Raw genomic sequence first — 21,810 nt, 5'->3', positions numbered from 1 at the left:
TGTGGTTGCGGTTGCTCTTTACAGACACATGATACGAATCGAAAATTTAAACCCGAACCCACACGAAGCGAGCAACTTTGAAATCCAGCAACGAAAACTCGCATAACTTTAAAGATTACCTAGTAACAGATTCCTGTCGTATAAATATCTATTACATAGTGCCTTTCTTTTTTTAAAAGTCTCACATCCGTGTTCAAAGTTACATTTACCATTCAGAGTATCGATCTTTATATTCCACGCTTCTATCGTATCCAATACAGCGATTTATCCATCAATTGATAAATTAACAAGGTTTAATAAGAAAATTATTAGAAATAACTCGTGCAACGCTTCTCTGTATGCTAACAATAAATTCAAATTCAAATTCAAATTTATAAAACGAATTTCCCAAATCCATCGTAGGATATAATATCGTTATACAATGATAGGGTAACCAGAATAATAAGCCGCGTACTGAAAATGAAATATCAACGACGGCGGAAGAGTAAACTTGGCGAGATGACGTTCGCGGTTTCACGATTCGTCACCCTTTCGTCACGCGATAAAATTCGCACGATAGTCGCTGTTACACTCTACGAAATGTCTAGGAAGACGGACAATCCGGAAGAGTCGGAAGTTGGGACGAAGAAGAAGAAAAGAGAAGAGCAACGATCAGCGATGCAACCGATTCACGGTGAATCGTGGTCGCGTTGGTGATTTCCAAAGGCGACTGTACGCACCTGATAGAGTCGCCCCCACGCTTGGAACTTGGCAAGGCAAGATGGCGGGGAGCGGTGGGGCCCAGAACGAGTCCCTGACTCTCGGTTCAGTTGCTGTTCGTACGCCGGGCCCCGTTGGTGCGTTACGCGGCCTCGTCCCAAGCCTGTCGAAAGAAACTATCTCCAAAATATACGACACGAGCTCGTGCGACATTCGACGTAGCCAAGAGGGAGGGAGAGAGAAAGAGAGCGAGTCTTACGTGCGTGTTAGACTTTAACTCTCTCGAAACGACGCGACGCTGTTCATCAATTCCTATCCTTCCCCTCTGTTTCTCTTCTCTCTCGCTTTACTCTTCGAGTAGCACGTCAACGAGGGTCAAAGCGAATTCGAGTCGCGCGATCGACGGTCAAACTCGGTGATCTTCGGTGTGAGGTGAATTGAAAAAAGGAATCGGTGGTTGCTCGCTGGAAACCGTCCTTGGAAGACGGTGGGAAGGAAAAGGAAGGGAGAAAGAAGTCACAGGGAGGAGGATTCGATACGTCCCGAAGGAAGGTTTCGAGGAAAGCGACGCCTCGCGAATAAGCGCAAGATTGCCGCGCTATTGGCCCGTGGGAAAACAAAACAACCACGGAATCGAACGGATTTAGTCGGTTTTCGGCGTGGATTATCGGAAACGGCTTGCAGCCGGCAGTGCTCGATCGGAAAAGGTATTGCTCTAAGTTGCGATCGTTTCTTTTTTTTTCTTTCCTCTTCTCTTTCTTTTTTCTTTTTTTTTTTTTTTTTCTTTTGTTTACAACGTTATACACAGTGGTTGAAACTGGTGGTGGATGAATTACATTTTGGATACATTTTGGAGCGATTAAGAGAGAGACAGGTCTACGAGCTGAAATTTCGAACTGCGGCGTATTGTACATACATATTTTATAAGAAACAACCAGATAATTTTTATCTCGATCGGAGCGTCGAAGCGAAAGACGTTGGCTTATCATGTACTCGTAACTGGCACGCAAATCAAGCGAACCGAATGAACTTTGTTTACGTTTACTCACATACCGGATGGCGTAAGTTTGGCTGTACCAAGCGTACATACGCGGTAACCTTTCAAAACGCGACTACCATATAATTTTCATCGGCACGGCCACGTGCCGTTCGAACAGATTATTTGCCGCACGATCTACCCGTATACGCGACTTATTAAGGTCGCTCGATAGACACCAATTTGTCGAGCGCTGTCCTTTCCAACGTTAATTATCATTTGCCGAGATGAAACTATCGCGTACGTTTAATTCCATCGATTCGATATTTTCAAGGGAGGCAGGAAGAAGTTTTCTGGAAAATGGTCACTAGGAAGGAAAATCATGGACGGCAGGTCAGTCGTGAACAACGGTACTTGAGAATCGGCTAGGGTTTTCCCCCAAACTTTCCAACCGTATCCCTTCAAATTGCTATTATCCATCGATCGTTTCGACCTCGTCGAGTTTCACTCGATTGAAGCAAGGACGGACTCGAAAATTACTCTAAAGCGCTATTGCTCGACGCACAGCTCGTTGCTACTGAAATATAACGATAAAATAAAATATTCCCTGCGGTGCTGCGTTTTCATTATGAACATCGTTACTTTGGCTAATGATATTAGTTTCGAAAGCTCGTTGCTTGCTGTTTTATCTTGCCCCTTCGAATCTTCCGAAGCACAAAAGTGTAGACAAGATGCAATAATTGCATCGATGATTATTATCGAGAATATGATAACCGAATTTACCGTTTCGTTTGTCTTTCAGCAAACCAGATCGTTTCGTTGAAATGGAAAACATCCGACAATTCCGCGAGTATTATTATATTTCATAGTATAGCTATATAGCTATAGATATAGCATATTACAGTATGCTATATCGTAATTATAATTATATATAACGACAGAAATGATTTATCGCTGACAATAAGAGTGTAATAACGAGGTTTTAGATGGCGCATCCTATGAGCCAGTAGCGGCGAATGCGTTAAACCGAGGACAAAATCGTGCAAAAGAGCTGGAGTATCGTCGACAAACTGAAAATCTAATTTATTGTTGGCTGCACGACCGACTGGATTTCGTCCTCGGCGATACGCTTCCAGGTTTCACCGCAAGATAAAAACTCGATAAAGAACGATGGAACGCTTGCATACAAAGGTCCGTAAATACACGACATTATCTTTCACCCGGTCTGCAGAGACCGGCGGTAAACCGGCGCCTGTGTACATAGGAGATTCGAGTTTAACCACGTTTCGTTGGAACTTGGACGAAGATAACTCAGCTTCCCAGATATTGTTTCGAAGAAACGCGCAACAGCCGAAATCTCGTGCATAGAGTTCCGTTGTTTGGCGTTAAACGAGTGGAATTTCGTTTATCTTAATCCATCGAGGGACAAACGGAGTAACGGGAGTTTAAAAATACAGCAGCTCGTCTTGTTCGTTTCTTAAATCTAACAATTACCAGAGGAACGAACGAGATCGAATCCTGCTGCGAGTTTTCAATCTTGCAGTTTTCCATGAATTTTGGCAAAGCTAAGAGACTCGAATATTATTGTAAGAGAATCTTTAGCACGCGACTGACACGAGAAATCGTATGGCGCATTGTACGAAATGTTTGAACACCCACGAAAGTATTTGAACGTTTGTAGAAACTCGTTGGAAATGTATCACGCGTGTTGCACAGAATATTCCGAAATTTCAATAGAACTGTAACGAGATACGGCTGTCGATTATTATCGGTAATGTTTGAAAATAATCTGAGGATATAGACAAGCTATAGTTCTTAGGCAACTCGTCTTTAACGATAATTGTATATTTAAGATCATTATTCACGCTGTATATTACTTGGCAAGTGTATGTTTGCAGCAAATGATTTATAACTTCTGTGTAAGTCTTTGGATCGGTTTTAAATTTTATCAATATACACATTGACATTTATCGTATCACGGTGCTGACGAATGTTCAGAAAGTTTCGTACAAGACACATGTTACGCTTACAATACGTTTTCTATGCTAAGTGTTTAAATATTTTCGCGATTCTTGGCGAATAGATTTCAATGACGTCGACTGAAATTTCGTTTCAATAAGCGGACTTGCATCGTACGTGGGAGGGATTTAGGCTGGTCCTTTTGTACGTTTATTAAACCAAACGCGTTTGTTGATAAACGAGCGACGACGGAAGGATGGTCGCGGTTCTACGGTCTGTCGCGGTCAGTCGATGAAAAATATCGCCGAGAAAGCGGCTGTTAACCTCGTTCGAAAGAGCTACAATGCATCAAAGACACACGGCTCAGCGTTTCACGCGGAGTGTCTGGCGCGTTTGTCGCAAAACTGGTTTATCCGGAATCCGAGACCCGGAGGATCGAACGAATCTCCGATCTCCAGCGTCAGTGGAGAGCTTAAAACTTGAAATTTTACCACGACGCTATCGTTTAACGTTTAACGAGCAAATTAGAGAAAATGTATAAAAGAAGGATAAAAATATGAAACATCGAGGATATTTAATAACAGCGATCAATGGACCGCGAAATGTTCGCGCGTTTGTGGGAAATTTGAAAGCGCAAAGGTGCAGAGTACGCGTAGTATTTCTTGGACGAAACGAATTTCTATTCGGGTTCTTTGATCGCGTTCATGAAACTATGAAATTTCGTAAGCAACCGTGATGTCTGATAATCGAGAACGTAAACATACACGCGCGTTGTAAGTGAAAGCTTCGTAAAATTGCAACGTATCGAAAATATTTACGCACGAGCGTAATCGTCGTGAAAGAATAGCGACTCGCATAGCATGGTATAGCGTTATGCAGCGAGCGAGTAGATTCGTTCGTGGCAACCCTCTTTCTTCCAAACGACGTGCTATGAAACGTAATATACGTATTGCGGTCGACTATTTCCTCTTTCGTCCACGCTTCCATCGACTCGTTCCTCTGGCGCATCGCCTCGTTTCTGGAGAAGAGCGAGACGATTCAACGTTAATCGCACGAAAGATATTATACTTCCGGAATGGCGATGATGGGCCGGAAAATATCGCTTGAACAAAACAGATCGTTTTATCGTAGAAACGATTCGCTGGCATTGTTTCCCGTTTTTCTTTCCCACCTCGTTTTACAACAGCGGTCAACCATTTCGCGTCGTTCTCACGGTTATCTCGATGGTGAAAATTACGCTTGTCGTCGTGTTATCGATCGAATAATCGCGGCGACGTGGTTGAAAAATTTCATCGACCGCGTAAACTGCAACAGGCTTCGCGATTCAGCACAGAGATCTCGTTAGGCTGGATTTTTTCGTCGCTGCTATGATAATCGAGTCGGTATTCACCTTTCACTCGATGACGAGGCAGACGCCCTTCACTCTAACGACATTGTTCGTCAACGATAACACAGATACGATACGCTGCTGAGCGATCCTTCTTTACGCCTGTTTGCGAGTCATCGTGATGTTCCTGTGGAGGCGCGGATACTAGGCAAACCGGCGTTGGAGTCACCGACGTAGGCCCAACATGCTTCAACGATTGTATATTAGTTCTACACGAACGTACATATACGCGTAAGATAAATGTCGATGGTTTACGGTTTGAATAATATCCTGTCCTCCTTCAGGATACGCACGTGTATATTGTTGTGTTTAAAGTTGCCCGAATTTTTCATTATCCTTTAAAGTAAAATTCTATCGTAGTCCGTTACGAAACAACGACTCCATATTTTGGACAAAACGAGGAGAAATGACGGTGCTACGAACTGACAGAACTTGGGCTTAGGGGGGCATTTTAATTGAGTACTTAGCTTTTGTACGATATCAAGCGTTTGTGTATAATTGCGTGAGCTGTGTGCAGCTGTTTTTCGTACGAAAGCGACAGACAGAACGTAGCAAGGAATTATTCGCACATTGGAGGTACAGTATCGTTCGATATGTTTAGTTCTCTCAGTTTGCGGATTAAGAAACGAACGATCTATCCTCGGCTGCTATCCTATTAGGCTAATACGTATGCTACGTATCTCCGCGTAGAAGCAACCTCACGGTAAAACACTCGTGAAAGCGTGGCTTGCCAACGATTTACCTTCTGCAACAAATTATCACGCTATCGACCTGCAGACTGCAGTTTCTCTGCTTAATTTTCAATTCTCGCGTATAAGGGGCAACGATAATTAGAAACGAGAAGAAACACATACATCGGGACTCTGTTGCGCAACCAAGCTGATATTATTAATGAAATTGTAGAATTAACAAATTCTCCTGCGTAACAGCGACCAGTTTGGTAAACGAAATGATTAAAATTCCACGACTGAACCTCACGAACCGCCAGTTATCCGATTGTCCAATTTAACGAAAAATTATAAAATCGCGAAGGGAAGCAACCTGTAATTTCCAATTCCTTCGCTCGTCGATCCGTTAACGCTACCAGCGATGTACCGAATTATCGCGCGAGAGAATTCAGCGAAGAAAACTTTGTTCCTCAGACGATACGGCGTGTTTACCGGGTAATTTCACGACTGAGAAGGTTCCCGTGTTTGCCACGAGGTCTGCACGTACACCAAGGATGTAGACTGCACGCCTAGATTCTCGTTCCTTTTACTTCGTTCCTTTTCTTACCATTTAAACGCGCTGTTATCGAGAAAGTAACAGATGTCTCATTCCGCTATGAGACTTGGCGGTACGACGAAATTCCAGCAAAATCATCGAGCTTTCTCCATCGAACGATTCACGTGCGCTCTGATTTCATACGATCGATGGACGATCGCGTGTTTTATCAGCCAACATCGGCTCCAAGTTTCTAACTCGGTCAAATCGGCTCGATCGATCGCCTGCAGCAAAGTCGAACAACCACCATCGGACAATCGAGTCGGTTTTAAAAGTTTCGAGGCGTGGTTACCGCGAACGTAAGCGCAACAGCTAACTGTAAACGCAGCCGCTTTCCGCGGCCAGCCACAGAACTCGTCTTTACGTCGCGGGAAAAACGTCCACGCGCTGCCTACGCCATGCAACCGATACTCGTTCGATGTCGACAGAAACCGTTAGCTATCTCTCGTTTCGTCTAATCGACGATCATAACGATAGATTTTGCTATGAGTACGGTGGTTCGTGGAGTACGGAGACGACATAATCTTTGTTTCGAATTAGGGTAGGATTAATCGGAAGATTCTACGATTCGTTTGCAGGTATTTGGTTCGACGAGTACGAATAAGCTTCCTCGAGGCTAACGAAAACTCTTTCCTTAATTCCGTCGTAATACTCAGACTTTTATCGGTATTTCGGTGTTGGTTCAACCGAAAGGACTTTTAACGTTCCCAGCCAGTTACCACGTTTTATACGATTGAAACGAGATATTACGCGCACGATTCTGTATTTTTAACGTATTTCCCTCAAACTGGGGGAGATTTTTTACGATAGGAAAGCACGATGAGAACGATCGATCAGGATCACGAAATACCTCGTGGCAAGAATAAACCAGAAATATCATCGATATTCCATAGACACGTTAAAAGTAGTTTTCTGTATCTCGTAACGTTCTTCCTCTCGAAGAATTGTTCACGTTGGAACGTCGTTGTCTGTGCCATTAATTGATTTAAATGCCGTGTCATGCCAGCGAAGGCGAGCTGGCCCTAACAGCGAAAGAAAATCGAACGAAGGAAGAGGTTTTCACGGCGGATGAAAATCGTGTGAAAATACCATCCGTTGGATATCAAGATCGGTATAAGGCGGGCTAATTTCGTTCTGAAGGTACTCGGTAGGGAACGTAATTAATGGAGGTCGAGGATCTTTGTGCCTGGTATTCGAGCTGATGAAAATGCATGAGGGGCTGCTGCGGGTTGCCGCCCTTCTGTGGGACCTCGATAAACATTTAATAAAGTTTTCTCATAGGCCAGGCACGCACCACTTTCTGCCGTGGAATAAATTACGGGATTGTGTCTCGTGGTCGTAGAAACACTGGCCGGCTAAATGCCAGTCGGTCTGTTTCATAACTCGCTCCGCTGGTCCATTCCAGCGCGTATTCCTCTCGATTCTGCCACGTCAACAAAGATCGTTTTGTTCCTAGGAGCTTTCGTTGTACAGCAACGACGTACCACGACTCGAACATCGAATCTCATTCAGATTTCGTTCCCGATTCCAGCTTCGAACGGTGTATTCGATTACGCCCATTAACCGTGTACGAATTAATCGCCTCTGTTTGAGGAAGCTCGCGACCAGAATGCAATGTCGTACAATGGGTGTTTCGATGGAAACTCGAACGACTTTTTAGCACGCGATGAAAGAAATTAGAGGAAGGTCTATAATCTGCGGTATATAACGTAACGGCGAGGGTATTTTCTAGTCGAATGGTTAAACTATTACGAAACTATTTTTCCTACAACTTGGTCACGAACTGGCGATTTCTTTAATATTTAATTATTGAAGGGAACGTGGCGGCTAATGTCGAAAGTAGTGCAACTAAAACTCGATTTTATGGCTTCTCTTCCTAGAAACCTTCTGAATGAAGAGGCGAACGTGTAAGGAAAAGCGAAAATTTGTCGAACTCGTGCGAATTCGCAGCGCAAAACCCGTGTGGAAATGCAGGAACCACGAAAGCTGTTTGAGAACTATCGATACGGTGGACACGCCTCTCTGTGCAAAATCGAACGTGGATCGAAGTTACATTTGGGTCAAGTACGCGCAAAGTATCGCCGCCATTCGACCAACTTTTTTCGCGTACGAACGTGCACAAGCAAAGAAAAGCAATGCGGAGAACAACTGGCGAAAAGAACGACAGGCGTCCTCTTCTCTTTCCGTGGAATCGTATTTGCATCACCAACGCGTATACGTCAGCGTGTAAGAATATGCCAACTGGATAACGATGAAACAGAAACCTCAGTGTCGTTCAACAATATACAGGGTGGTTGGTAACTGGTGGTACAAGCGGAAAGGGGGTGATTCTACGCGAAAAAAGAAGTCGAAAATATAGAATAAAAATTTTTCGTTTGAGGCTTCGTTTTCGAGAAAATCGACTTTTAATTTTCGTTCGATACGCGTGCACTTTATCGCGTCTCGTTAGAACGGATCTCACTGTAGATCGTTGTCTCGATGGATAATATCGCAGTTTAAGTTTGTTTTTGCCGTAACGGAAGATTAGGAATACATAATGAAATAATATGAAGTAATCATAAAATTTATTATTACAAAAATTGCTGAAAATGTTGCCCATTCTGCCGAGCACATAGTTCTGCTCTTCTAATTAAATTTCTATGAACACTTTCTAACGTATTCGATTGTTTTAAAGTACGAAAGGCTACAATAATCTTTTCTTTCATCCGTACCGAGCGAAAATTCAAAGTCGATTTTCTCGAAAACAAAGCCTCAAACGAAAAATTTTTATTCTATATTTTCGACCTCTTTTTCCGCTTGTACCACCAGTTACCAACCATCCTGTATAATATACTGTGCTAATGGTACACTATGGTATGATATACTACGGTACATAATACAAAGAAGCTCTGATCTAGCCAAGCGAAGAAATTCTCAAGTTCGTTTTTCCAAAGAACCTCTCTGTCCTCGTTAAGGTGGTCGGCACGCGCGTAAATCTCCATGCTGGTTAACTTTATGGCCCGTAGTCGACATTACCCTTCATTAGCCGCGCCGTACGGCCGCATAAGTCACGTTCTTCCGGCCGCAATTATCGATTCTCGTGTGTGTGGCATCGCGCATAAATTCTGCGCAAATTAAGAACACTCGTATACGGCGGGTGATATGACCGATACGAGAGCCGAACGAATTCGATTTTTAGTCGCGCGGTATACGTTACACAGCAGACTGCGTGACAGAAAGCAACGAACGATCGAACGAGTTGCTGCGGTATAACAGAGGCGGCTATACTTTTCGTCTCTTCGATGAATTAGCACGTTAGCCTCGTGTACCTCTCTGCGAGAGCCACAGGAGATCGAGATATATCACGAAGCGCGACGTTTCATTTTTCTAAGAAATATTATTTCCCTGACGATGTTGTCCGGATCGTCGTAGCGATGTGTGCGTCAGAACGGACAGATGTTACAACGAAGGAGATTCTAAGGCCAATTACGTTCGCTCTGAAACTAAGTACACTGTGCTGGTTCAGCAGAAAACGGAGGATGCTGAACCTTTAACCCCGCAGCGTTCTCTCTCCACCGTTCTCCAGCCAATTATATTTTCCAAAGCTTACAAAATATCTGGGAATTCTTATCGCTTTTGTTTGTTCGCGAGAACCAGACGAAAATGGAAATGTGAAGATTCGAGGATCGTAGGCGGAGTCACGCCTATTGGCATTCGAAACACGACTACTGATGCGTAATACGCGATAATAATAATAGTACACGAGGGTTTGGCGTGCGATTTCAACGAGAAGCAATTAATTTAAAAAAAGGTCAAAATGTGCTGGAAAATGCGATCTTAACCCATTTGCATCCAAGCGCGGATTATTACGCGATTTTTATCTACGACCGACCAGTCGTCAGTTGAATGCCGCTGATGTCTTCAAAGAGTTTCCTTAAGTAGAGCGATGATGCAAATGGTTAATGATCGCGAATGATGCACAAAGCGTTTCGAATCGCCGAACAGAGATAGCGGAATCTAGAAACGCGCCAGACCGACCGGCTTTCGCGATATTTCGCCAAATAAGAAGCCAATGCCAAACCTGTTCCCTTAGCCCGTAACTTGATAGCAGTGATTCGCGTACACACGATACACGAAGTTAGCCGGTCGTTGCGGTGGCGAGAGTTGCGTCGCGTTGAAAAATCGTCTCGCGGTTGCTTGGGATTCCGAAACGTGTCTTCGATGACAGAGCTGACACCCGTCGATCAAAGGTACGACACGGAGTAGACAGAAGCCGGTGGTCGATGAGAAACCCGCTGATTTCCTTCGAGAACACGCCGCGTGTCGCGGTACTTGCATGGAGCATCGTTCGCGCTGTATCGTTTTAAACGCGCCTTCTTATATACTTGGAATACATAGAGGAATTTTTTATTTGTACAGAGCTGTTTGCAAACGAGAAATTCAACTACGAACGCGTTCCACGTCGAGTCGTTTCCCAGCGAATCGGTTCTCTCGCCTTTTCTTATCGCCAGAGACTACGGAGTCGTGGTAAATTGGTAATTGGTTGTCCGAAAAGTGTCCTTCCTTCTCAAACGTGCTTTTTACAACAGTGCACCTTCGTACAAACGTGAAACCAAGTCTGTGAAATGTCGCGGTATTTATTTCAATTGGACAAAATAATATAAAACGACAAATATTGTGCGTCTATTATTTCCTCATAAAAGCAAAGAAACTCTTGGGACAAGCTAATATTTACTAACCGGTTAGCTGTTTTCGACGAGTATATTCGTCAGGAGGAAAAATGGCACTATTTCATGCCTCTGTCAGCAACGAAATTAAAAAATAAAACAGTCGTTTCGTTGCAACTTAAATTCCGTATCGTAACAGCCACACGGCTGTGCTCGACGAGTCGTCGCTCACCTTCCGCGACACATTTCAGGTACAGAGTACGCAACAGCAAACTGTTAAAAAATCATTCTTTTCGTGGAAACTCAAGCAACTCGGTATAAATAACTCGAAGATCGCGATAGATAGACAGAGTGGGGAAAAAGAAGAAGAAGAAGAAGTAGAAATACTGAAGTAGACGAAGCGTTAAGTGGAAAGAAGGAAGGTCTAACGAATTGTTTGAACGATGATCGTCGCAGACGTAGAAAGCGTTGCGTTTTCTCGTGTCGTCAGCGGTGTCCACTGCGGCTCCGGCGAGCCGCGCTTCCCCTTCTCCCGTTTCACGAGAAACAACCGCGAGCAACTGGTTTGACTCGTATGTTCGTTAACCGGGAACGTTTCGAAGAAGCGCGGAGAGGGACATGTAAAACCGTCGTCGCGAAAACTCTCGAATGCTGCGCGGGTAAGCTCGAGGAACGCGAAGAACTATTTGCATATAAAACGCGTGAGCAGAATCGCGGAAAAGACTTGGAACTGATGGATCGTCCGATGAAAACGCAAGTCAATGAAGCGCGTACACGTGGTGGTGTGGTATCGATAAAACGCACGAGGATTAATTGAAAGACATCACGGTGCAGAAATAATACGCGACGCGCGCCTTGCAGAAATTACAGATCTCTTGGAGCCGCAAATACGACGATCTGAAATTACAGACGATACTGTTGGCAACGTGCACGTGCTGTTGCTTACGATCGCTGGAAAATAATTGTAAACGTTGGTCATCGTTTGCAAATGCTTCTGGCCACATGTGGCCATTTGCGAATGTACGCGAAGAAGAGTCGCGATCGTTCCAGAGCGTTTGCAAATCTGTGATCGCTGGCGAACAGGAAAAAGCGAAACATACACTGGCTACGAAAACTATTTGCATACGAATTGCGCTTATCGTAGAATTTACGTGTCGATTATCAGATTCGAGCGTATCGAATCATCGAGCAGCGCTTTCGTGCGAGCGCAAAGGTCTGATACGGCGAGGATGAAATGTAAGTACTTTTCGTAGTTGTTGCATATATAACGATTAATGTTACACCGCTGAGTATGCTTGGCGAGATCAAATTTTACGATCTGACGATGCACCGTGTTCTCCGTAATTTGTCCTTGACAAATAGAACAACGTCGGACGATGATAATTTTTCGTCGTAAGGCGAAATCAAAGTATTCGCGTTGCATAGCGAGAAGACAGAATTTGATAATCGAATGCCTGCGCGCTTGCGGATTGACCCTTTGCAACCGCACGTGCCTCGTCTGTTATCAATTAATTGACTAATAAATATCCTACGCCCTACGAGACCGCTGTTTTAGTTCAGCTACTCGGATCTCGTTCGCTTGCGACATACGTGGAACGATCTTATTTAAAGCTGTGTAGCAGCGATGCTCGTAAATTGCACACGGATGTTACACGAGTCGCAAATGAGGCAAAACTCGCAGCTAATTGCGCGCGAAATTTCTTTGAAGCATGAAACAGACTGGCTGGCAGTGGTGCGGCACGTTTCCCTGGAAATTTTTGTTAACGCAAAGGCAATTAGCAATTCGAAGATCATAGGAGCGCGAGTTACTCTGTCGTTATCTTCTCTGTTCTATATTTTACAGATACAAATGTGTATCTTATTTTTCTTATATTTTTATATAATAAAAATAATTTTATAATTATAATCGAATTATATAATTCGACGGGCTACGGAGACCAAACGAACGATACTTTTCAAGCCCCGGATTGTCTTCCACGCTGTTTGAGAATATCATCTCCTGATGGAAGAATAAAAAAGAAAAAGGAAAATACCCGGTCGAGTTGTCTTAGACCACCGATATCAACGAGTACGAAACTGCGAGAAGCGTAACGCAAACATTTCCTTCAAGTTCATAGTTAACCCTTAGAGTGCTGAATACTCGGAGCCTATGCCATCCGTACGGACGGCATGCTGCCAGCGCTGACGATCGCTGTGGACCGAATACTTTTTCGCTATACTGAATTCCGTTGATTGACTATTCAAAGCGCAAATCGTAATAAGTTATAGTAATTCTTTTGCGCGAGATCAAATGATTCAAAAGCGTTATTTTTTAGTATTAATTATTTATTATAAACATTGAAATTTACGATAAACTAGAATTTGGGTAGTAAACTAGAAAACTAAATTTAGTAAATATAACACGAGTTAATAATTCAATTGTGCGTGAAAAATTTCAAAACAATTATCGATACATAATCCGACGTCGCATTTTCTGTCGTTGCTTCTCTTATTTTTCACACAAACAACACATTTTCTTCTTGATAATTGTGTTGTGCCGGCACGATTATTCTACCAAATGTTCAAATTGGACAAATTGTGAATGCAAAGTATTAAATAAAAAAAAAAAAAAAAAAAAGAGAGAAAAGACAGTTTCTTCGAACGCGGCATTAACATTGAAATGCATTTATATTCATCTCACACAAACGTGATAGTATTACTTCTGCGTTGGTGCTGGGAAAAATTGACAAACGCATATATGCGTCCTTAGTCCACACCGATGACTTTCGCCGGACGCATATATGCATCCATAGCACTCTAAGGGTTAAACAACTGCGTCTAAAGGAATACTCGTAGCCAACCAAAGTAACAGAAGCTTAAAAACGAGTCTTTCGAATCGAGCGAGTTCCAGTAAAAATATTTCAAGTTGCTCGAATTTCAATCGTTTAGATCCGACCAGCTGTAGCGTGACGCGAACTCGAAAGTCGAAATACGCGATTCAAACTCTGCTTCTTGAACCGTCCCAGCCTTCGCTACCACGATTGCTCGGCTCAATTTAATTTTATTCGTTGGAAATGTCGCGTCGTACTCGAGAGGGCAATGGCTTCGAACGGACGCGATAGAAATGACGAGCGTATCACGTCCGATCGGGTCGTCGTATACGTTCGGCGTGTGTACGATCGGCGGTGCTCCACGTGCATACCGTTTGGCGAACGTTAAATGGCGTATTTTTCGCACGTTTTCGCGCCACCGTTGCAAGTTTCTCAGGGCAACGACGACGAACAAAAATCCAGTAGCCGGTAACCGGTGACTGTTCTCGGGCCGAAAGTAGCTTTTGTTTCGTCACGAGAACAATCCACGGTCTGAAGAGCATGCTGCGACCAACCTCTGTGTATATCGATCCTCCGTACATCTGCCGTTTCCGGCCTCGCTACCGGTACTCCGCGAACAGCCAAGCGGTTCAGCGGTCGGAAACGCAAGAATTCGCCGATACGATCGCCGCTATAATCGTTTTATCCGATCAACGTGTTCCGCGGCTTGTCTTCTTCGCGTTTCTTCTCGTCGGTTCTACGTTGTTGCGTATCCGTTCTAACTAACGCGATTTCTTCGTTCGCTTTCTTCGTTCGATTCTCGATTGTGATCGGAGCAGCACTTTGAAGAATTTTAACGCTGATCTCAGCAGGTCCGATGAAACGAGCAGTTTGAAAATTTCATTTACGATTGTACAATTGTAATTCGTCTATCTTCGTGGAAATTCTTATATTAAGAACAATTGAGATATCGATTAATCGGATGATAACGAAAGGAACAAGAAGGAAAGTACAATTTTAAATTAAAATTCCGAAACGAAATTCATTCGACCGAGTCTGATTAAAGTTAGCGACAAATTAGCATATTTCCTTTCTGTTTCTTCTTCCATTCCACTCTTATTACGTATCTAGCCTAAAGTAATATTTATTTATCCCGATAGAACGTAGTATTTATCTTCTCCCTTTCTTTTCTTCTTAAACGTAATCGAAGCTTGCATAATCGTGCTTTGTCCGTCTTCCCGTACGATATCGGAGCGTTCAACGTAACGTTTCCTCTTCTTTTCGTCTTTCGTTCGCGATTCTCTCCAAAACGAACGCTTGGCAAATTTTCTTGTCACCTGACGCGAAGAACACGTCGACGAAACGATCTCTCGGACTTGAAAGTTTCCAAGGTTATTCAGCGGTAGCCAAAACGAGAATTTGATCGCCGGGTATCTCGCAGTCCCCCGTCCAACGAAATTCGTCAAGCCTGTTATTAACGTTAATTGCAGGAATATCGCGACGAGGGCATCGAGACTGCAGCCGATTATAAAGCCAAGATACACGTTGCGTTGTTAGGAATCACGCGAGCTCGAAGACGTTGGCGTTCTCTGTTCTCTGTTCCCAAGAGCATTGACTCACCGTGTGTAACTGACTTACTCGACAAGAATGTAAATGCTCGAGCGTTGGTGGTCGTATCGATGACAGAGAGCCGCGTCGTTCGCGATTACATCGCGCTCTGCCAACCACCGACCAGTTCGTCACGAGCATTCGATCTTCCGTCGTTTCGACGTACGTATTTCTAAAATACTTTCATCGATACGAATGTTCGATCGCATTAACGTAATTCCTTACGTACGTACGTACAGTGGGTACATAGAGTGAGGTACGTACGGACAAAGGAAAGCTTCGAATCCACGCTGGCGCGTAATAATCGCGAATGACGAGCGATAACGATAAGATTCTTGGCTTTCGCGACGAACTAAATCCGAAACAATCTTTGTTACCTTAGTTTTGCATAGAAAGCGGCCGAAGAGAAGAAGAAAGAAACAAAAGAAAGAAGAATAGCGTCGATACATGTATCGACTTGGCATTGAACGTGTTAATGGTAAAACGTGTTAAAAACGCATTTTTTACCATGTTGATGACAGTCATCTGTATCATCGTAGCGACTCGCAATGAAATTTAATTGCCCCGTTCGATCGTAACTACTTTTTCCAAGATTGTTACGCTTTCCCTGTCGCTTCTTCTGTGAATTCTATTAATTTACTTTGATTATTCTTCTTTTGTCCCGCAGCGAATATATACGCGTACGGGATCGTGAAGCGTATAACCTCTGCGAGCAACATTATCGGCAGTCGTGCATGACCAGTATGTGGTTTGATCGTTTCCAGGAACACGTTGATCGAGGAGAGCAATGGCGGTGTTTGGGCTGGTCTCGGCGGTGGCCGGGTTCGTCAAGGTACGATACTTGGTGGACAAGGCGATCATCGATAACATGGTGTTCAGGGCGCACTACAGGATCACCTGCGCTATTTTGTTCGCCTGTTGCATCATCGTCTCTGCCAATAATCTGATAGGTAAGCAGCTCTTCTTCCCGGACTTTTGCGGCTAACCACGAAAAAACGCTTGCAACGAGCTTCTCTTCGAGCCGGAGCATGGGCGTTGTTGGCAGGTTCGCGAGAAATTTTGCAACTCGTACGTACATGGCCGTAGTCCTACGTGTTAAATGGTAGCCAAGGCGCTTGAGAATCGTGGAGGAATTACGAGTACGATTTTAACCGCATCGCAGACGCGCAGCAGGAAAGAAAAGAAGAAAGAAACGTTCCTTTGAATGCGTTAACAGTTTCGCCAACAAAGATCGAGTTCCTCGTAACGATGATTTAACCGATGAAACAAAGCGGCGCGAGCGAAGATTTCGAGAATTCGAACGTAGTCGCGTACTCGGACTTTCGAACGTATCATCCTTTTGCTTTCGTAATTAATCGAGCCATCGAGCAGCGAAATCGCGTTAATTGCAAATCGTATGCGGGTACTTCGAAGGTGCGAAGATACGCGCCTACTATTCGCAAACGTACAAAGCATCGAAAGTAAATCGTGTCCGCTGTAAAATTTAGCAGGCGAAACAAAGCTTTACGTTCCGTTTTTAGTCACATTCTAAAGAATAGAAATATAAACATTCAGCGTCTAATCGTCGCTTTCCAAACGCACGGTGGATCGCGAACGATAGCATCCGAACAGCTAAAAAGTATATCAGTTAAAAAGCAACAGCAGCTCGTAACGCGGGAGTCGAACCCAGCTGTGCGGAGCGAATGTGATCACCCGCGTGATTGTTTCCGACAATCAGTCGATCCGTAAGTGAATTAAGGAGGTAAAACGATCCTCTTACTTGACCCATGGGAGCAACGACGATGGGTCGCAAATGAAACGTCGTCGGTTGCATAAATAGCCGATACGTTGCGTAGCAGCGGACCGTTTTTAGGACGCGCGTGCTTATTTGTCGATGGACAGAGCGTATGAGGGCCGATCACGGGTTACAGCCACAGCTGCTCGTCACGCCGACGACAAGGCCCTCGGACCAGATTCGCAACGGTATCGTGCGTTATCAACTCGTTTAGCGAACAACCTATCAGCTGCCGCGCGCGATGCACCAGCACATGTTTCGCACATGTGTCGTAGCGAGTCTCCTCTTTCATCCTGCTCGTTCACAACCATCGTCCGACGTTCTCGCCGACAGGGAATCGCTGGTTGCATAATTTTACGCGCAATTGTGCTTATAATCAAACGGATAATGCACGGTCGTTGTCTAACGAGGTCGTTCGCGATCGAGGACGCTGACAGGTTCGCGCGATGTTTCGGAAAACGCGCGTCTCGATCTCCACACGGTCCGAGCGTATTCGAATACCTTCGCTCGATCTAGTTGGCCGAAACTGTGTACTTCCTGGTCTGAATAGAATTCGATTTCGTATTTTTGAGAATTTCACGTTCGAAGGACTATGATTTGAAAGATGGAATCGCGTCTCAATCGTCGCTGGAGTAGATCGAAAGACGACAGAGACTTTGAGATATTCAAAACGCCATTGCTTTCCGAGTGGGCAATTTCCTACAGCTTTCTGACGAACTTCCTTTTCCATCTTTCATTGTCTCGAGTACAACCGATCAAAATCGGATGAAAGATGGGAGGAAGAGCATCGAAACATGGAGCTCCGAGCGAATAATCGACGACGATGCTTGCAGGTGATCCGATAAACTGCCTAAGCGATGGAGGTGTACCGGACAACGTGATAAACACGTACTGCTGGATCACGTACACGTTCACGTTGCCTCAAAACAACGCGAAACCAGTGGGCACTCACGTGGCTCACCCTGGTCTTGGCGGTGACTATGGGGAGAAGAGATATCACTCGTACTATCAGTGGGTGCCCTTCATGCTCTTCTTCCAAGGTATCCTATTCTACATGCCCCATTGGATATGGAAGCAGTGGGAAGAGGGCAAGGTCAGAATGATATCCGAAGGCATGAGGGGAGCCTCGATCGATAACAAGTCCGAGCGACAGGCCAAGTCTCATCGTCTGGCCAAATACGTTTACGACACGTTACACTTGCACAACACATACGCGGCTGGCTACTTCTTCTGCGAGGCTCTCAACTTCGTTAACGTGGTAAGTGGCGCAACGTATCGCGGATAAAGGCTCCTCTTTATGGAGCGATCGTAAAAACTCGAGGTTTCTTTAATAACAAGGTCGGCTTAGTCGTGCCTGTGTTTCGAGCGACGAGATCATACGGCTACAAAAATACGAGAGCGCGACTGCGTTTCGAAAACACGTTTGTCATCTGCTCCGAGTTTTTGTATTCGGTGAGACGCGCGTGGATCGCATTCGCGTGGTTTCTCGAGAAGTTAGGAAAAATCGTCAGACGATTGTGTGGTTCCAGGTTGGAAATATATTCTTCATCGACACGTTCCTCGGTGGAGCTTTCCTCTCCTATGGTACGGATGTACTCAAGTTCAGCAATATGAATCAGGAACAGCGCACCGATCCGATGGTGGAAGTGTTCCCGCGGGTAACCAAATGTACCTTCCACAAATTCGGTGCTTCCGGGACCATTCAGAAATTCGACGCCCTCTGCGTTCTCGCTCTCAACATCCTCAACGAGAAGATCTACATCTTCCTCTGGTTCTGGTTCATAATCCTGGCGGTATTGTCTGGTGTAGCTCTGCTGTATAGCATGGCGGTGGTCTTACTACCTAGTACCCGGGAGACCATCCTCAAGAAACGATTCAAGTTTGGCACGTCGGCTAACGTGAGCGCGCTCATCAGAGAGACGCAGGTAAAGCAGATTCATCGATTTAAATCAACGAGCAAAGTGTCGTAATCGCAAAAGGAAATACGCTCGCGGTTTGCCATGGCTCTAATTAGACGGTCGGGATAACAGCGTTTATTTTCAAAACAACGTTCGATCGGTCCGGTTTCACGGTATCTGAGATATCTTGTTAAGCGTCAGAGGGAATTGGATCGGGGCGAGACGAAAAGCCACGCGATACTCTTTCCCGGAGACGTTTCTCGATAATAACCGGTTTGAAAGATAATCGCAATCCACGATAGGTTTCGTGACGAGAACGTATCCATTGTTCCTACATATGTAAATTTTCAGGTCGGCGACTTCCTGTTGCTTCATCTACTGGGACAGAACATGAACATGATGATGTTCAACGAAGTACTGGACGAGCTGTGCCGTCAGTTGAACCTCGGCTCGACGAGCGGAGCGTCACCGACCTCGGTGCCATCAGCGCCCAGCACTCTCGAGATGTCACCCATTTACCCGGAGATCGAGAAATACGCGAAGGACACCGAGATCTAATGTTTACGCCCTTTCCGACCATATTTCTGTCTTCTCTTTTGCATTGTGATAAGACCCAGGGTGATCCTTTTCCTTGACACCTTTGGTCTCTCGAAAAACGTTTGTACTATCGACGGTTAGTTTGCTCGTAACGAAGGAACATGTTGATCGAACACGCGACAGGAACGAGATCTTGCCACTTCCTTTTCGATCTTTCGAGCGTAGAGATTACTTGCCGTCCCACAGAAATAGTAAAACTAATTCGCCATAAAGTAATAGGTACATATCGCAAATCTGTTATCGTAGCCGTCTATTGTTTCTTACCATTTATAGCACAAACTAGCGTTAGGTTATCGAACGAATATGTAACGTGTAGACGATAACGCGCGATGCTTTTGGTTCGACAATGCGTGTACGCGTGTTGTCGTCTATCGCTGTTAAATTATAGTAAGCCGAATTTCACACGCGCAAGCGTTTCGCCGATTATCTTTAATATCGCGTGATGATATCGCGTTCGACACCCTGTAGTTAGGGACGCGGTCGTCGAGCACGATAACAACAACACCGTGAACGATTGCTATGGAATTTCAAACAGCGAACGCGATCAACTCTTTCTTTTCGACAAAATCAATCGCCGTTACTCGTCGATGCTCGCATCGATCGTGTTCCTCGATTCCTATCTGTGTTACACGTACACATTCCTTTTGTATTAATTTGCGTGTATCGTGATGAAACAAGTGCCTTTTGGGGAAGTGTGTCAATTTGCGTTCGACGCTCCGTCGCCGATGGAGCAATTACGATAAAGTTTTCTCAAGTAACATTCCGGGCTACTTTCGATTCGTATCGTTTAAGAAAAACGAAGCGGAAATACCGTGATATTGGACAAATCGTTACTTTTTGAGATAATAATAGAACGAGACTGTATAAGTTTTTCTAGAAATTATAGAAATAAACACGAGAGTATTTATAAGGATACAGATTGCCAACAACGCTCTTATATCTTTTACGTATTAGTTTTTAAAATAACTTTTCCGCTGTTACGCGTGGTCTACGTATATTCTTTTCTTTTCTTCTTTTTGTATTTCTCTAGAACTGGTGCAATTGCCATAACGAAGTTAGCGTGAATAACGTTATATTTTGTAGCGAAGTTAGCGCGAACGATGTAAAACTTCGTTAACAAAATTAAACTTCAGGGGCATTCCTGATTGTTCGCAGCAACGTTTTCATTTTGTCATACAAAATTCAATTATATACATACATGCGTAGTTTATATAATTAAATCGCTACAAAGATTTGTGAATAGAATCGACTTAAGAGTTAAATGATTCGAGTTTATCCGATTTTCATCGTACCTACCGTCGAGTTTATGTCGTTCAAATTGACTTATGCGCTTCTACATACATATCTACAAGCGAAATTGTATAAAGAGTTTATATCGGACAAATTAGAAGTACACATCGATGAATATATTCTTAAGAATATTTGATACGTTTTCGTTTTCCAATGTCTCGAAAGCTACGTCGAAAAATCAGGCGGTTTGCCGAAACGAAATACGAGAACGCTGTCGTAAGTTTCACAGCAGCGTTAGAATCGTTTGAACCGTTCAATGTTCACGTTCGTTTCGCACGACTCACAATTTCTCGGATTGCTCGCGAGGATAATATAACGCTGCCGATAATTATATGCAATGACAATAATAACTTTACTATTAAGTAGTTTATCGTAGTTAGTAGGTTGTATCGCTAATATTAGTTCTGATTCAAGCGATAGATTACGACCGATGTATAAGTCGAACGAGACGGATGCGCCTTCTTCATAGTATACCGAGAACTATTGTACTTTAGCGCTTAGGATTTCTATAAGTTGTGTTTATAAATTGATAAATGCTCATTTATAATTATCGCCGCCGAAGTTAACACGAAGACTGCCAATACGTGCAACGGTAGATGTAACGGGAGCAAAAATAGAAGAATCTAAAGAGCCAATTGTAGAATAAAGATTATACTCTTTCTATATGAAGAATCGGCTGGTTGCTGATTGCTCGTTTTCATAGCCAGTATCCATCGGTCTAAAGCAAACCAGACTCGTCCGATCGTAATCTGCGTGGTGGCCGTTTCTCAGCGATTCGAACAACGAAGCAAGCAACAACGATAGGAGGAAGTTCGTAATCGTTCAATAAATTCCATTAAGTATGCGGCTGAAATCGGTGAGGCAAACGCGGCATTTTGCTTTCGACCAGCGACTCGATCGGGCATGTACCATTATTATCGGTAA

General features: G+C 44.1%; 2 protein-coding genes across 6 annotated transcripts in view; one reads left to right on the top strand and one right to left on the bottom strand.

Annotated features, from left to right (window-relative positions):
• Positions 1-21,810, bottom strand: part of LOC122573847 (dedicator of cytokinesis protein 3) — a 54,186-nt gene that overhangs the window by 15,294 nt on the left and 17,082 nt on the right. The gene's annotated exons all lie outside the window — the stretch shown is intronic.
• On the top strand, positions 767-21,558 carry LOC122573857 (innexin inx3). 3 transcript variants are annotated; one of them, XM_043740779.1, is made up of 5 exons: positions 767-1,406; positions 16,092-16,277; positions 17,935-18,359; positions 18,631-19,026; positions 19,351-21,558. In XM_043740779.1, exons 2-5 carry the CDS (start codon positions 16,115-16,117, stop codon positions 19,555-19,557), a joined length of 1,191 nt encoding a protein of 396 aa, XP_043596714.1. In that variant the 5' UTR covers positions 767-1,406; positions 16,092-16,114; the 3' UTR covers positions 19,558-21,558. The 3 variants fall into 3 exon arrangements, with proteins under 3 accessions (XP_043596714.1, XP_043596716.1, XP_043596715.1); XM_043740781.1 differs by lacking the exon at positions 767-1,406 and adding an exon at positions 11,048-12,166; XM_043740780.1 differs by lacking the exon at positions 767-1,406 and adding an exon at positions 15,280-15,489.

Source organism: Bombus pyrosoma, linkage group LG12 (assembly GCF_014825855.1).
Source record: "Bombus pyrosoma isolate SC7728 linkage group LG12, ASM1482585v1, whole genome shotgun sequence".
NCBI classification, from domain to species: Eukaryota; Metazoa; Arthropoda; class Insecta; order Hymenoptera; family Apidae; genus Bombus; species Bombus pyrosoma.
The sequence above is the reverse complement of the archived record's forward strand: the minus strand, read 5'-3'. Positions and strand labels throughout refer to the sequence as shown.